The sequence below is a fragment of the Engystomops pustulosus genome, chromosome 3 (assembly GCF_040894005.1).
Source record: "Engystomops pustulosus chromosome 3, aEngPut4.maternal, whole genome shotgun sequence".
Lineage (NCBI taxonomy): Eukaryota > Metazoa > Chordata > Amphibia > Anura > Leptodactylidae > Engystomops > Engystomops pustulosus.
The window spans coordinates 142,421,648-142,437,703 of NC_092413.1; the positions used below are offsets into that span (position 1 = coordinate 142,421,648).

Genomic DNA, 16,056 nt, shown 5'->3' on the forward strand with positions numbered 1-16,056 from the left:
ACTGGTTTAATGTACGGAATGCCTGTTGAAGGGTTAGTTATGATATAAAATCCACTGAAATGCACTTCTTTTACAATCAGAAATCCCATTACATAGGTACCTTTTATGATGATGTCACTTAATATCAATACAGCAATAAGCACAGCCAGCAGCAGCAGAAGTTGCACATCATCCATAGCCATATAACACTGTATGGCAAAAAAATCACTGCATAGCCACTTTACGGAACTGTAAGATGTTTTAAGAGGCAAATACATTGCTATATTGCTGTAGTCTAGGGTCGAGTTAAATACAAACATCAACAGTCTAATGCCACGTGCAAACGAACATGCACGGTCCATAGAAATGGACCCAAGTGCTGGTCGGGTTCTTGCATCGTAGTGTATTATGATGCAAGGACTCCCCGTCTGCCAGCCGCAGAACAGCACTGGCACCTGGGTCAGGTCAGGAGGTGAATTTATCTCAACAGTAATCAGCTAAGTTGTAGAGAGATCTCAGGGTTTAACCAATAACTGCCTCTCAGCCTTACACCGCCAGTATGAGACATTACACATAGATTTTGAGCCCGAGTATTTGTGAGAGTGAGGGCGACTTTTGCATAGAGGCTCTTATCTCGCTCTTACTCACTCTTGCGAAAGTTTAACCAAAATACGAGATTCACAGTCTATTATGTAAAGAAAACATTATACATTTGATACAAAGAGGTTTTTATATACACTGTATATTTTTGTATGGTCATTAAAGTGTTAATATTTCTGTATTCCAGTTTAACATTGGTATAAAATTATTGATTATATTATGGCCCTTTTTTAAAAACACCTACTATAGAAATGCAGATACAGGCACACACCCGCGCTGGGGAGAGGAGGAGGGGGTGAGCGCTGCATACCCCCGCCCCTCTCCATAGAGAAACATTGCACACGGCGCCGTATTCCGAGAAAAGATAGGACATTCGGATGAAGCACCTGTTGGACATCACATGATCATAGACCAGTGTTTAATAACAGGAAGTTAAAAATGAAGCTTCCTGTTGATGGGCAGAAAGCATAGATCTAGTAAACAGTGAGGAATTTTTTAATATTAATTCTTTGCTAAAAGCAGATAGCTCCTTTAGGTATTAACTTTAAACTTCTGAAACAACATCCCTTGAGTAGACAAAATCAAAGTACAGGCAGTCCCCGGGTTACGTACAAGATAGGGTCCGGAGGTTTGTTCTTAAGTTGAATTTGTATGTAAGTCGAAACTGTATATTTTATAATTGTAGATCCAGAGAAAAAAAAATTGGCCCCAGTGACAATTGGAGTTTAAAATTTTTTTGCTGTAATGGGATCAAGGATTATCAATAAAGCTTCATTACAGACACCTTACAGCTGATCATTGCAGCCTGGGACTATAGTAAAGCATTCAGAGAGCTTCACCAGGGGTCAGAGGGGTCTGTCTGTAACTATGGGTTGTCTGTAAGTCGGGTGTCCTTAAGTAGGGGGCCGCCTGTATGGATGTTTGGTAATAATGTTCAGTAACTGGCAAACACAGCAAACCAGCACACTGCATATCAATTGTTAAGCACTTTGTGGAGGAGTGATGGTTTTGTAGCCACAGGATCTAAGTACTTTGCAATCATTGTGTTGACCATGAAGAAAGGGAGAGTAGTGGCTTAGGTCAGAGCTCTTATGGCTCTTTGTATAAGGGGCTGTAACATAGCCATGTGCATGGGGATTAAATTAGCACAGGAAGTGAGTCACTTTTAGTTAAAGCCTTTTGCAATCTTTTCTCAGATCAATTCTGTAAAAAAAACACTGACTCAATTGTGTCATGAAATAGGAATTCTGCATCTTTAGTACCTCTATGAGTAGCATCCAAAGAAAGTGTTATGTGTGTGTATAGAGTCACTTGTATTACAAAACATGTTAATAAAGGCATATTATGTATTTTGTCAAACTTTAGCTCAGCTTTAAGCCTATTGATACTTGATGTTCTGTACGGGAAGTCTTTGTCAAAGCAAGGTAGGTTGAGGATTTAGAGGTTATTCATTTAAAATTAGACTCTGCCAGCTGAAATGTTATGGCATGAAAACATCCACTCCACTTACAGCGGAAATTTCTCCTGCAGAATGGCACAAATGAAGCATAATTAATAGCCACATCAGTGATAAATTACATTAGCTAAGGAGGTTACTCCACAATAGCAAAATAAAGATACTGCCAATGCTAGTAATAGGAATGTTTCATTGTTCTTTAGAGATGAAGCACAAGGTATTTAATGGCTTAGATTGTATTTCTATAATTAACAAAATGAATATTGGGATAAAGGGCAATACTAGAAAATTCCCCATTGAAACTGGAACCACTGAGGGAAGACAAACCTTTTGCAGGAATGGTTCACACAGGTACATTCTATTATAATCATTTTTTTTTTACTTTAGCCAAGAGTATCAAAAAGTAGTATCATAGTTAAAACCATTAAAAATGCAGTCCAAGTAGAAACTCCGTAATATGGCCCCGAAAGGGACACACCAGAATGTTTTTGTGTATATTTGTTTATGGCTGTGTACAAAATGAGTGTGTTTGGAGGTACAGTCCGACCCTATTAAAGCCTACATGTTCAGGTGTGCAGATCAGTAATACTACCAAGTGCCGGAGGCCCAAAATAACCATTAAAGGGCTTGGTAGCTTGTAGCTGAGGCTTGTGCATGAGACAAGGCAGGCAATGGACCATTTGAAAGAACAGGGGGGCTGTGTTGTATAATGCCATACATTCCAACTGCCTGAACACTTTTCATGTGGTTTGCTTGCCAATTCTCTGCTGTGGTTTTTTACAACTGATTTGTCCTAACTGCAATTACCACACACATATATACATATATAGATGTCATAGCAGAGGGAACTCTTCAAACAGCTATATACTTTAAACTGTGGCACCTAGAAAAACACATACATATTTAACATATTTTGGAATAGTTTATTTACAATTTTACTGCTTATTAAAAAATGTAATGGGAAAATGAAAGTAAGCATATTTTTCCCATTTTAGTCATTTTATATAAAAAAAAACCATGTAATATATGTAATATGTAATTAATAATACTATCCTGTCAAGTTAAAATCTCACATATCATGAGTAAAACTAAGTAACAGTATGATAAGCAAAGCTGTTGTAAGAAAGCATAAAAGATATCTATAAATCCAGAATTTCAATAAATGACCTGGACATTCAGTTATCAATAACCATTGGTCTTGAAAGCGATAGTAAAAACTATTAGGGAAGTTATTTTTATACCATGATAAATTCAAAGCAAAATGTTAAATTAGCCTATGATTAATTCAGCTTTTAATATACTAATAAACAAATAAAAAAATATAGCAGTGCAAAATATATCCACCTTAGTGCTTGCAGATTGCTGCTATGCTATATGTTATATAGTATGTGCTTGATTATTGTCACACGCGGGGGTATGGGAAGAGTCTCTTGAGGCTAAAGTCAGTGGACTCCCTGGACCACCACAGGGGATGATGGTACCAGCCGCAACCCGGAAGCGGAGTCTTAGTGGACCCCTGGTCTTCGCCAGGGCCCACCACAAAGCGGGATGGTCTTGCTGCGGTGGGGCGCCACCAGGTCGCTCTACGAGTGTGACTAGGTCCATAGTGGCAGCCACGGTAGGGACACAGGGAAGGCAGGATCTTGGGTATGCAGGACCTCGGGAAAGACAGGAACACTGGAACGCCACAGGAACACAGAAACGCCACAGATACACGAAAACACACAGGAAACACGGAAGCGTCTGTAAACGCACAGGAAACACAGAGGGCTTTCTCTTCAATGGAAAGGCTTGAAGATCCGACCGGGGATGCTGGGAGCCGCCGGGTTATGTAGCAGAGTCGGGAATGCCAGCACCAATTAGGAGAAGAATGCAGAAGAATCATCAAGCGCACGCCCTAACAGCGGGAGCACGCGGTCCAGACGAGACAGGCGTGCAACCTGGCCTGGAACCTGTAGAGGTCAGTACAGGCCCGGGGGAGCGGGGACAATTATATACTGCAGGGACAGAACATTTGCTCCATCATAAATATTTTTATAGGATGTGTTACATTATTATAAAGTAAAGGTGGTTACTACCTACCTACGAACATTTTGTTTGCTATAGCTCTCCTGGATGAGGAACGTCTCAACAGTTATGATGGTAAATACTGGGTTTAGACAACAGCATATGTCCTCAAAATGTGCAAAAACATTACATTTTAGAAGTCCCTTCTTTTTCTTCTCCTACCATTAAAATGTTACTAATTATTACAATAACTATCTTTAAAAAAAGCCCTGGATGAGAAAGCACCACTCTCCATCTGCACCTTTTAACACAGACGTAAGAAACCTTGGCTTTGCTCCAGATGTGCTGGACATCTGTGGAGAAAAATGTGCATGTCCACTTATTTTCTATATTTAAATTCATTCTCAAACCATGTAACTCTGCTCTTTATCTCGCATAACAGGTCTATTTCACCAATCTAATTTAATCTCTTTCTAATAATTCTAAAAGACTCTTAGATACTCTTTACTTCTTAAAGCTACCAAAGTGCAGCCACTCTGGACCACTGCAGACGATGACACAAGCCACTACCTGGGACCGGAGTCTAAGTGGTACCCGGTCTTCACCAGAGCCCGCCACAAGGTGGGTTAGACAAGCTGCGCCGTGGTACCACCAGGTCGTTCCTCAGGCGTGACTTGTCTGCAGTGGCGGCCAAGGTAGAAGTACAGAGACAGCAGGCAATCTCGTGGTCGAAGTCCAGGCACAAGGTCAGGTCAGGCGGCAGAGGTGCAATGTCAGAGTCCGGTCCAGAGTCAGCAACAGGAGGTCCAAGCAGGAGGGTACGGGAACACAGCACACAGGACAGCAGCACGGAGGAAGACTGGTACACGGGAACACGGAGGAGCTCAGGTAACACAGGAACACGGAGGAGGTCAGGAAACACAGGAGGTCAGGAAACACACCCGTGACAGTTGCCCCCCCCCCCCCCCCCCGGTCGGCCTCCCCCTCTTCCTCTTGGACCCAAGAAATCTCTGGAGGAGAGTCCAATCCAAAATGTTTTCTTCGGGCTCCCAAGATCTCTACTCAGGCCCGAACCCCTTTCCAGCCTACAAGAAAGAACCGCTTACCCCTCACGATCTTCATGTCCAGAACATCCTTAACTTCATAAACATCTGGGGAATCCGCTTCAGGAGCAGGAGGAGGGGATTGTTGGGAGAAGCGGTTCAAGATGACTGGCTTCAGGAGGGAGACATGGAAGGAGTTTGGGATGCGCATGGATGGAGGAAGGCGGAGATTGTAGGCCACGGGATTGATATGCTTCAGCACCTCAAATGGATCCAGATAGTGAGGACCAAGCTTATAGCTGGGAATCTTTAATCGAACATATTTTGAGGACAGCCACACTTTATCCCCTGGAGAGAAGATGGGAGGAGGCCTGCGTTCTTGTCAGCCTGGAGCTTGGTATGGGCAGAAGCCTGCCGCAGTGAAAGGCGAGTCTTCTCATTAACTGCAGGAACATCCCTGGGCATAGGCAGAGGAAGAGGAGGACGTGGATTTTGTCCATAAACGATGAAGAAGGGAGAACCACCAGAAGTTTCAGAGTTCAGAGAATTGTATGAGAACTCCGCCCATGGCAATAAAGCAGACTAGTCGTCTTGGCGGGCCGAGACGAAATAGCGAAGGTAGCAGCCTAGAGTTTGGTTGACTCTCTCTACCTGTGCATTAGACTGCGGATGGTATGCAGAAGAGAAGTCCAGTTTCACCTTTAGCTGATTACACAGAGATCGCCAGAAGCGAGAGACAAACTGAACCCCTCGATCCGAAACGATGTGCAACGGAAGTCCATGCAGCCGAAAGATGTGGATGAAGAATAAGCTGACGAAGCGCGGAGCAGACGGCAGACAAGGCAATGGAACAAAATAGGACATTTTTGAGAACCGGTTGGTTACCACCGAGATGACAGCATTCCCAGAGGATGGTGGAAGGTCTGTAATAAAGTCCATGGCCACGTGAGTCCACAGGCGGCTGGGTATCGGCAACGGCATCAGGAGACCAGCAGGTTTGAGGCGTTATGGCTTGTTAGGAGCACAGGAAATGCAGGAGCCCACGAAATCTCGCACATCTTTGGCCAGGTCTGGCCACCAATAGTAATGGGAGATGAGGGCTATTGAACGCTGTACTCCAGGGTGTCCAGCCACACGAGAGCAATGTCCCCAAGTCAGAATTCTCCTACGTAGGGCAGGTCGAACATACGTCTTGCCTGGTGGAAGCTGCCGGAAGTCCACTGGAGCAGCAAGAACCAGCCGTTCCGGACGTACAATATGACTATGAGCAGGATCTTCACCAACCACATCTGAAGCGCGAGCATTGGCTTTAATGTTCTTCTCTGCAGGGTGGAAATGTATGAGAAAATCAAATCGGGAGAAGAAAAGAGACCAACGAGCCTGACGAGGATTTAGACGCTGAGCAGTCTGGAGATATAGGAGATTCTTGTGGTCGGTATAAATATGGACCGGATGACGAGCTCCTTCCAGAAGATAGTGCCATTCCTCCAAAGCTAGCTTTATGGCCAAGAGTTTCCGATCTCCAATGGAATAATTCCTTTCGGCAGGTGTGAACGTCTTTGAGAAGAAACCGCAGGTGTAGGTACAACCCTTGGGTCCCTTCTGGGTAAGGACGGCCCCGGCACCAACGGATGAAGCACCAACTTCTAACTGGAAAGGCTTTTCCGTGTCAGGCCTTGTGAGTACAGGCGCAGAGGCAAAAGCAGACTTCAACCTAGTGAAGGCATCTTCAGCAGCCGGAGGCCATTGTCTCGGATTAGCTTTCTTCTTAGTCAATGCCACAATAGGAGCCACAAGGGAGGAGAAGTGGGGAATAAATTGTCGATAATAGTTGGCAAAGCCCAAAAATCTCTGTATGGCACGTAATCCCACTTGGCGAGGCCACTGAAGTACAGCTTCCAACTTGGAAGGATCCATTTGAAGGCCTTTATCAGAAATGACATATCCCAGAAATGGAAGACTACTCTGGTGAAATAAGCATTTCTCAAGTTTGGCGTATAAACGGTTGGACCTTAAGCGCCTGAGGACCTGTCGGACATGGATCTGGTGAGACTGAAGATCTTGGGAAAACACCAAAATGTCATCCAGGTAGACTATGACACAAGATTAGAGTAAGTCTCTGAAGATGTCAGTAACAAATTCTGCTGGAGCATTGCAGAGTCCAAAGGGCATTACCAGATACTCAAAATGTCCATCACAGGTATTGAAAGCTGTCTTCCACTCATCGCCTTCCCGAATATGGATGAGGTTGTATGCCCCTCGCAGATGCAGCTTGGTGAAAACCTTGGCACCCCGTAGTCGGTCAAAGAGTTCGGTGATGAGAGGTAACGGGTAGCGGTTTTTCACTGTGACTTTATTGACACCACAGTAATCTATACACGGACGAAGGGAGCCATCCTTCTTGGATACAAAGAAGAAGCCAGCACCAGCGGGAGAAGAAGACTTCCGGATGAAACCCTTTTGCAAATTCTCCTTAATGTAGGCAGACATAGCCTCGGTCTTAGGCACCGACAACGGGTATACTCGTCCTAGTGGAGGAGACATACCCGGCAACAGGTCAATGGGACAGTCATAGGGGCGGTGTGGAGGCAGAACCTCCGCTTGTTTTTCAGAAAAAACATTGGCGTAGTCTCGGTAGCATGCTGGAAGATTCTTCAGAGGCTTGTCAACCCGGGTAGTTAGCAAGACAGATACTGGGTGAGGAACCTCTAGGCAACGAGACTGACAGTCCGGGCCCCAACGGAGAAATTCTCCCGTCTTCCAATTAAGGACAGGTGCGTGGCACTGCAACCATGGAAGACCCAGCAGGAGGGATGAGGTAGAGCGTGGCAGAACCAGGAAGGACAGACTCTCCTTATGCAGAGCACCGACTTGCATGGTTATCGGCTCCGTGCGCTACTGTACAGGGTCTGAAAGAACTTGTCCACTAACCGAAGAAATAACCAGTGGTTTGTCAAGTAGAACCACTGGAATGTGGTACCGGGAGACCAATGCAGCATCCATGAAATTCCCAGCGGAGCCGGAGTCTAAGAAAGCTGAGACCTGGGTCTGGTTACCGGAGCCAACGCTGAGAAGCACTGGAATCAACAGGCGTGGAGAAGCACTGTTTACACCTAGGGATGCTTCTCCCAAGAACCCTAGGTGCTGGCGTTTCCCGGACATTGGGGTCGGATAGGACAAGACGCATGGAAATGCTCAGGACTGCCGCAATAGAGACAGAGGTGTCCCTGACGTCTTCTGATAAGTTCCTGTGGTGACAATTTGGCCCTGTCCACCTCCATAGACTCCTCAGCAGGTGGTACGACTGGAGGCTGGAAAGGTCTTTGGAAAGCTGGAGCTAGATGAGGAAGGCGTCGTGAACAGACTGGAAGTTGCTCAAAACGTGACTCTTCGGCACGCTCCCTGAAACGCACATCAATCCTGGTGGCAAGGGAGATTAGACCACTCAGGGAAGATGGCAGGTCACGAGTGGCCAGAGCGTCCTTGAATTGAGAGGATAGGCCCTTCTTGAAAGCTGCAGACAAGGCCGCGTAGTTCCAGGAAAGTTCCGACACTAAGGTACGGAACTGAACCGCATATTCTCCCACGAAAGAATTCCCCTGATGCAAATTCAATAAGGCAGACTCAGCGGAGGAGGCCCGAGCCGGTTCTTCAAATACGGACCGGAATTGAGATAAGAAGGCTGCCAGAGATGCTGTAACTGGGTCGCTCCTATCCCAGAGAGGAGTAGTCCTGGCCAGGGCTTTCCCGGAGAGAAGGCTGATTATAATTGCCACCTTGGATCGCTCCGAAAAGAATTGAGTCGGCATAAGTTCTATGTGCAAGGAGCACTGAGTAATAAAGCTCCTGCACATCTTGGGATCACCATCGTACTTGCTGGGCATGGACAACCGCATTCTAGGTTCAACGGCAGGCAGATTAGTCGGTAACGGAGTAATTGAAGCAGCCTCAGGAACCTGTTGCTGTTGCTGGTTGGCTAACAGTTGTTGCAGCATTGCGGTGACGTGCTCCAGCTGATCATGCTGTGCAGCAATTTGCCAGGACTGGTGGATCACAATAGTAGCGAGGTCTGGCTTGCTAGGAGATGGAACCTCGGCGGGATCCATGGCCGGATCTTACTGTTAGGCTTGCAGGTGTGGATCCTCTGGACCACTGCAGATGATGACACAAGCCACTACCTGGGACCGGAGTCTAAGTGGTATCCGGTCTTCCCCAGAGCCCGCCACAAGGTGGGTTAGACAAGCTGCGGCGTGGTACACAGAGGCGGTCAGGTAACACAGGAACACGGAGGAGGTCAGGTAACACTGGAACACGGAGGAGATCAGGTACACAGGAGACACAGGAACGCAGAAGACACAGGAACGCAGGAATCGCAGAAATCACAGGCAAATCGCAGAATAGCTTTCTCTCAGGCTGTGAGGCACAAAGATCCGGCAAGGGCTTGCTGGAAGAGCCAAGATTATATAGAACTAGTTAAATGGCCAGCGCAATTAATGGCGCACTGGCCCTTTAAATCTTAGCGAGCCGGCACGCGCGCGGCCTAGGAGGCGGGGATGCACGCGCCGAGTCATGGGAGCAGCAGAGGACGCCGCGGGAGCTAGAGAAGGTGAGAGAAGCAGGCCACCGGACCACGGGGAGGCACGGGTGCACCCGCGATCTGAGACAGGGATCGCAGGAGCACCCGTGACAAAATGGTCTCTCTTTATGGGGAGTTATCCTTGCTGTGAGTTATTAATCCATTATTACCGTGCAGTCTCATATTCATTAAATGGGTTGGGGGCTATACAAATGAAAAAAATGTATACCTCCCCTGGTGCTCCCGATCACCTGTGGCCCTACCCATCACTGCCAGCCTCAGTTACAGAGGCTGGTGCTCTCGTCCTGACCACTGCCATGTGCCTGGGAGTGTCAGCCCCTGTTAACAAAAGGGGCACATTTGAACAGGAGTGCCAGATGAGGTGAGTATAATTTATTTTTTTGTAACCTCCTTGGAAAACCCCAACTAGCATATTCCATTCTCCTTTTGCTGACTCTCTTTATGAGCCACTAGAATACAGTTTCCACAATATGTTATGTTCTTCAACCAGTTAAGGACCAGGGTAAATTGCGCCTTTAGGACCAAATAAAATGTTCTGTTTTTTAATAGATTTTAAAAAAAATGAAGCTTAAAAAAATCATGTTTTTGCATATTAGTTATTTTTTTTAGGTGTTGTTGTATGGTGACATTAATAAAAGAATTAAAAGTATTTTTACTTTTGTGTATGTCTTTAAAAGATGACCTTTATTATTTCATCTATTTCTTTTTTATATTTAGCTTTTCCTCTGTAACTGGGGGTGCTGTGTGGCCCAGTGACAGTAGAAGAGAGGCACAGTTGCCTTGACAATTGTCACACTTTAGGCAGCCTTTCTGTATGGGCATCCTGGAGGTCACATGTTTTATCACGTGACCGCCAGGACACATAGAGGCAGTGGGGAAGTCACTCTTTTCTCTGCACAGCACTTTGAGCGCTGTGCATTAGAGAAGGAGGAAACTGGAGCAGTAAATAATAAGTATGTAAAGATTTAAAGGTTAAGGGAGGAGAAACATGGGAGCCTAAAACATAACTTTTTTGGTATTTCTTGATTAAAATGTGTCACTGTAGAAAAAACTTTATTTAAAACATACCCTTTTATACCCATGTATATCCGCGGTATAAATCTTATCTGCAGGTAGACATCACCTGTGTAGAGATAGGGAATTTAGGGGTGTCCCCTATTAATAGATATTAATAACACCTTAAATAAATAATGTATAAATGTCACTCATATGACACAGAGTGACCTCTTTGTAAAGCATAGATAAGGCATGTGCTCCTTGAGGTCCTATACTTGGAAGGGGAACCTCAAATGGAGTGTTTGACCGCTAAAGTCCCTGAGAACACAGGGTGCAATACGTCACAAATGATATCACTGCCGCTTAGTGGCTCACCAAGTGTGTCCTTACGACTAGGAGAAGCAATCACAGTGAGCCAGGTCACACATTGCCGATCGATTGAGGATAGCGTGACTGTGTATGGGAATGCTGATGAGCAAAACAGATGCTGCTCTGTGTGTAATGGTAGAGTGTGCGCTATGGCCTTTATATGCACCGCATTTGCTTCTGACTTCTTCTAGGGACGGGAGCCATCATATCCTGGCGGAATTTAAAGGGTATAGTTAATTGACAGTTGTTCTGACCAATCATTGGTCAATAAAAGAAAATACTGTTCTAAAAAGTAACAAAGTAGGTAAGTACATTGCATCTAAAACAATGTTGTATGATTAGTAATTACATCATAAAAAGTATTGATATACCATATCAGATTACAATAATCAATATAAAGTTGTGAAAGTTTCTGTCTTTTTTAATTCACATGGCTGGTCTAATACCCTGCAGGTATTCTTAAGGGATTAAGGGATCACATAACTTACAGACTCTTCTATGTTTCTGTAGTGATTGCTGGAGTGTACAAAAATGAAGAGTAGTTTCTCTTTTGGCAATGAAAGTGTGCACCACACAAAAGAAGAAATAAGCCATTAGCAAAATGAGACTTGTGGGTTCTAATGAGTAAACACTATTAGACTGCAATATTTTCCCATGTTATGAAATAAAGATAGAAAGAGGAAAAGTACCATATATACTCAAGTATGAGCAGGACCGAGTATAAGCCGAGGTATCTAAATTTACCATGAAAAGACCTGGGAAAATGTATTAATGTATAAATGTATAAGCCTAGGGTGGGCAATGCAGCCGCTACTCTTAAATAAAATGTAATCAATAAAATGTCCAGTATTCTCCCCTCATTTATGAAATACCCACAGCATCCCCTTCAATTGATAAAATGATAGCAGAGCACCCCATTATTAAAAATGTCCAGCAGAGACCCCACATCTGTTCACATCTGTCATACCTCCATTAATAAAATGTCCAGAGCCAGGCCCCCTATTAATAAAATATCCATAGTGGAGCCTCCTTAAAAAAATAAACATAGTACTCATCCTCCGGCGCTTATCCCTGGTGTACCCACTTACTACCCAGTAGTAAGTCTTCTGGTTCCCAACAGTGTGGGAAGATTCCTCTGTCTGCTGATGTCATAGTTTGTGCACAGGCATATCTCATAGACATGCATCTACCCATGAAGACTGCAGGAGGAGACGATGCCAGGGAGAAGAGGACTGCAGGGAAAAGAGGACCCCAGAAGTGGGGGGCCATAGGTGAGTACTACATTCTTTTTTATAAACAAGTGGGGCTTTTTCAGCACAAAAAGCTTTCATAAGCTTTACATTTTAGCTGGCTATTCATCATCTACCTGGTTTATGTTTAGCTATATTATAGTTTAAATAGGATGTAAGTTACATATTGAAAACTAGTTGAATAAATTATATTAGCACTTTACCACTCACTGATGTATTGCCCCTGAAAAAAATCTTTCAAATGTGCTTCAATAGCATTGTATGTTATTCACAGATGCTATTAGGTTTTGTAACAAAGTAAGCCTTTTGTGGCAGATGTCAGATCGATGGACTTGACAAAACCATATTTTACATCACCCACTCACTATAATGTCTGCTTTATAATCCCAAATTTTCCCTTAACATATGTATTTGCCAGTAGGTTAGGAAAACAATAATGGAAGCTTGACACCTGTAGGTCAGCTCATCAAGGAGCATCTGCTTTACAAAAGAGTTTTCCGTTTTTGGATGGAGACCTAAGTACTGTGTACAGTGACGAGTGGGTTGGGCAAAATTCAGGTTCAATGGGCTCTTCCAAATACCAGGAAAAATTTTGGTTCTACCAACTTATTCATACGCTGGCACAGCCAAGACGCATAAGATCTATGCCTGTTTCATCTTTATGAATGTGAGTATGTACACATTGGTTGTAGATAGACGGATCCTCTTGATGGTGATGACACAAGTTCAAGGCGACTATGAAAAGCATACAGTGCAAGCTCTGGCCATGTGTCTAATTTTCCCACCCAGAAATTGATCATGGAAGACCTATACTTCAGTATGAGAAGACTTTCGGACAATTTTTGATTCACATGATGGAAGACCGTCTACCTCCTGGTACTATGTGCCGCATGTAATGGAAGTGGAGGTTGTGGAGAACTGTCCAGCACAAACAAGATAAAGATATGTGGAGGTGCTAAGGACTAGACTAGACTAGGACTAGAGGATCTCCACTTCCTCACAGAAAATGCATCAATGAATAGTGTCCAATAATATAGACTATAGAAAACTTTTTAAACAAATTATTTCACTTTAATTCATCTTTAGCAGGTACAAATTATTCTTTTTAGTGTCAGAAAATCATTTCATCATCATGTATAAACAATATAGCTCGCAAATCCCATTCCATAGTGAGTGTAATAGTAGTATAAGCAAGTCAGTCGCTCAGTTAGGCGTACCATAAAATTAAAAGTACATGCACTCACGTATTTTAACCTCGGGCAGAGACTCACATTCCTCTGACCACTGAGCAGGACCATAAGGGACCCGCGCCCGCATTTCTGTCGGGTTTTCCGACTTTTCTAGGATCACGCCGCCGGGACAGGGATTTAGAAGGGCATTGTGTTGTACGCCATTGGATTTTGGCACAATCGTCCAAGCTTTCATGCAACACAAATCAGGAGGCTGGCCGTCGGACGATCCAACGGATTCGGCCAAACCGTGGGATTTAACTTTAAAATTGTGTTGCAAGCCAGACACTTACATGCACCGGGAAGAAGAAGGTGAACTCCAGCGGACCTAAGCGGGGAGCGACACATGCAGGATATCAGGCGCAGGATCTACGTGGATCGCGGCACAGTGCATCATTGTCGGAGAGTCCGGATCGGGGATCACAACGGGTAAGCAAATGTGCCACATGATGTCTGATGAAGGTCTGGTGTCATAGGGAAATTAAGGATGACATAGATTCTAGAGATCCGGCATTTGGTGGATGGGCCACTGGCGCATAGTAACTCAATAGGGGTGGGCTACGGGACCGTCTCTGGGCCTACAGTGGTAAACATGAAGCGTCTGATTTTCTGATAGCAGAAGAGCCCTGCCGTCAATTCTTACTATATGTGAGTGCATATCTGTTTTCGAAACACAATCCTAATATTATATTAAAAGGGAGAATCTTCTCTTTAATAGGACATCAAAATTGTGTTCCTTTGTGACGGGAGATATGACCATTTAAAGTTTCACACTGTTATCATATGTATATGTGCTATCTGCACGGGGCATATGCAGATAGGATGTATAGCCATTTGGCAGTCGTAAAGGAGTTAATGCTGTGTTAAAGAGGATATATTAGCTCTCCTGAAATATCAGTATAAGTAAATACTGAATCCAATTTTTCCAGGAAAAATACATAAAAAGTAGCTTTTCGCATCAGTTAATCAATCTGATGTTGTCATGCCCCTTGTTCCTACACTGGTATAATAACACTGATTAGCCGGTATTACCTTTGAAACGCAAAACACGTGTCGGGAATCACGCAAAAATGAAAAAGGGCCTGATCCTTAAGGGGTTAATGCAGTTGGTTAGTAACCTTACCTTAAAAATAATCAATATAATAATTATGACAAAAATATAGATACTTTAGACTAGACAAAGCTTATATAAGGCTAACTAGCTCCTCCCCAGCAGCAGTAAGCATTGTTACTGAAGGTATATTTATATGCTGTTTATGACAGGCTCAATGTTTTAGGCAAGAGGCAATTGTGAAGCAAAGGCAGCCTAAGGCTTTTTACAGTGCATCACTTTTCTCTGCTGAATAAACACAGCCCCAGGAGGATGACAGTAAGAAGCACATTCCTGAGATTATATTAGAAGATTTGGTCTTTAGGCAGGTTTAAGGTTGGCTTCACACATTATAGTTACATAGGGATAAAGGCATCTTGCAAAGTGATGCATAGGAATAAGCCGCTAAAGGCTTTACTACACATTGAAGGGGCAGCTGGAAACTTTACTCTTTCTGAATTGTTTGTGATTAACAATGTATTCATATTCTTTTTAATTCAAATAATCTGAATTTTAGATGAAACTTACCTTTAGATAGTGTATTTGATTGTATGGAGCACCCTGCAAAGATATTGTAAACTTTTATTCAATTTCATGCCTTTAATCACTGCTCAAATACTTGTTATGCAAATTATGCAATCGTTTAGGAAAAGTGCCCTTAATGCACTCCGATAAAGGGGTGGTCCAGTTTTACCAAACAAATGTTATTATGTGTATAATATTATATTATTATTATTATTATATTATTCAATTTCCCATTATACTGTTTGTATCAATTCACTTTTGTTTTCTAGTTGTTTTCTAGTGCTTGCTGTCATTCTATAAAAATCTTCTATGTTTACTTCTGTAATGGCTCAAAGGATGGGACATTACAAACCAGTTTACTCCAATTGGCTTCTTGGCTAGCAAGCAGAGTTTGGCCATCTCTGTTAAGCTAAGTCAAGTCATTGGGGCTCATTTACTAAAGGTCAACGGACCACACTATAGTTGGAATATCGTCAGCGCCGGCTTTCAGGCGACACAAATCAGGGGGCGGGCCGTCGGATGGCACTTGCATGCACCGGGAAGGAGAAGGTGAACTCTGGCGGACCTCAGTGGGGAAGCGACACATGCAGGAAATTGGATGCACGATCTTAGGGAATCACGGCAGCTTCAAATCCTCGTTGGACAACGCATCTCGGGGATTGCATCTGGATGCCTTCATTCTTACTGTTTATATTAAATGTTTCTTTATGTTATTCTTTCCTGCAGACAAAAGGCAGTCATTGGTGGAAACCTTGGATAACCCCCATAGCTGGAAGTATACGATATATATATATACATATATATATTCCCTCTGGCTGGATTTCTAAGTCTGGAGACAGGAGTCAGTATCTTTTCAGCAGCTGCTGTCTCCCTTCAGAAGAAAACCCCTCTATCAGACCAGTGGCCATTTCCATA

At 43.8% G+C, this 16,056-nt stretch overlaps 1 protein-coding gene across 7 annotated transcripts in view; it reads right to left on the reverse strand.

The window, feature by feature from the left end:
* The window catches only part of DLGAP2 (DLG associated protein 2), a 628,408-nt gene that overhangs the window by 357,573 nt on the left and 254,779 nt on the right, over nt 1-16,056 (reverse strand). For 5 of the 7 annotated variants that reach the window (XM_072142338.1, XM_072142335.1, XM_072142334.1 and 2 more), the window contains one exon: nt 15,145-15,177. The exons of the other annotated variants lie outside the window; for them this stretch is intronic. In XM_072142338.1, the coding sequence (XP_071998439.1) occupies nt 15,145-15,177 (33 nt within the window). Of the gene's footprint in view, nt 1-15,144; nt 15,178-16,056 lie in introns of those variants that run through there. 7 annotated transcript variants of the gene reach the window in all.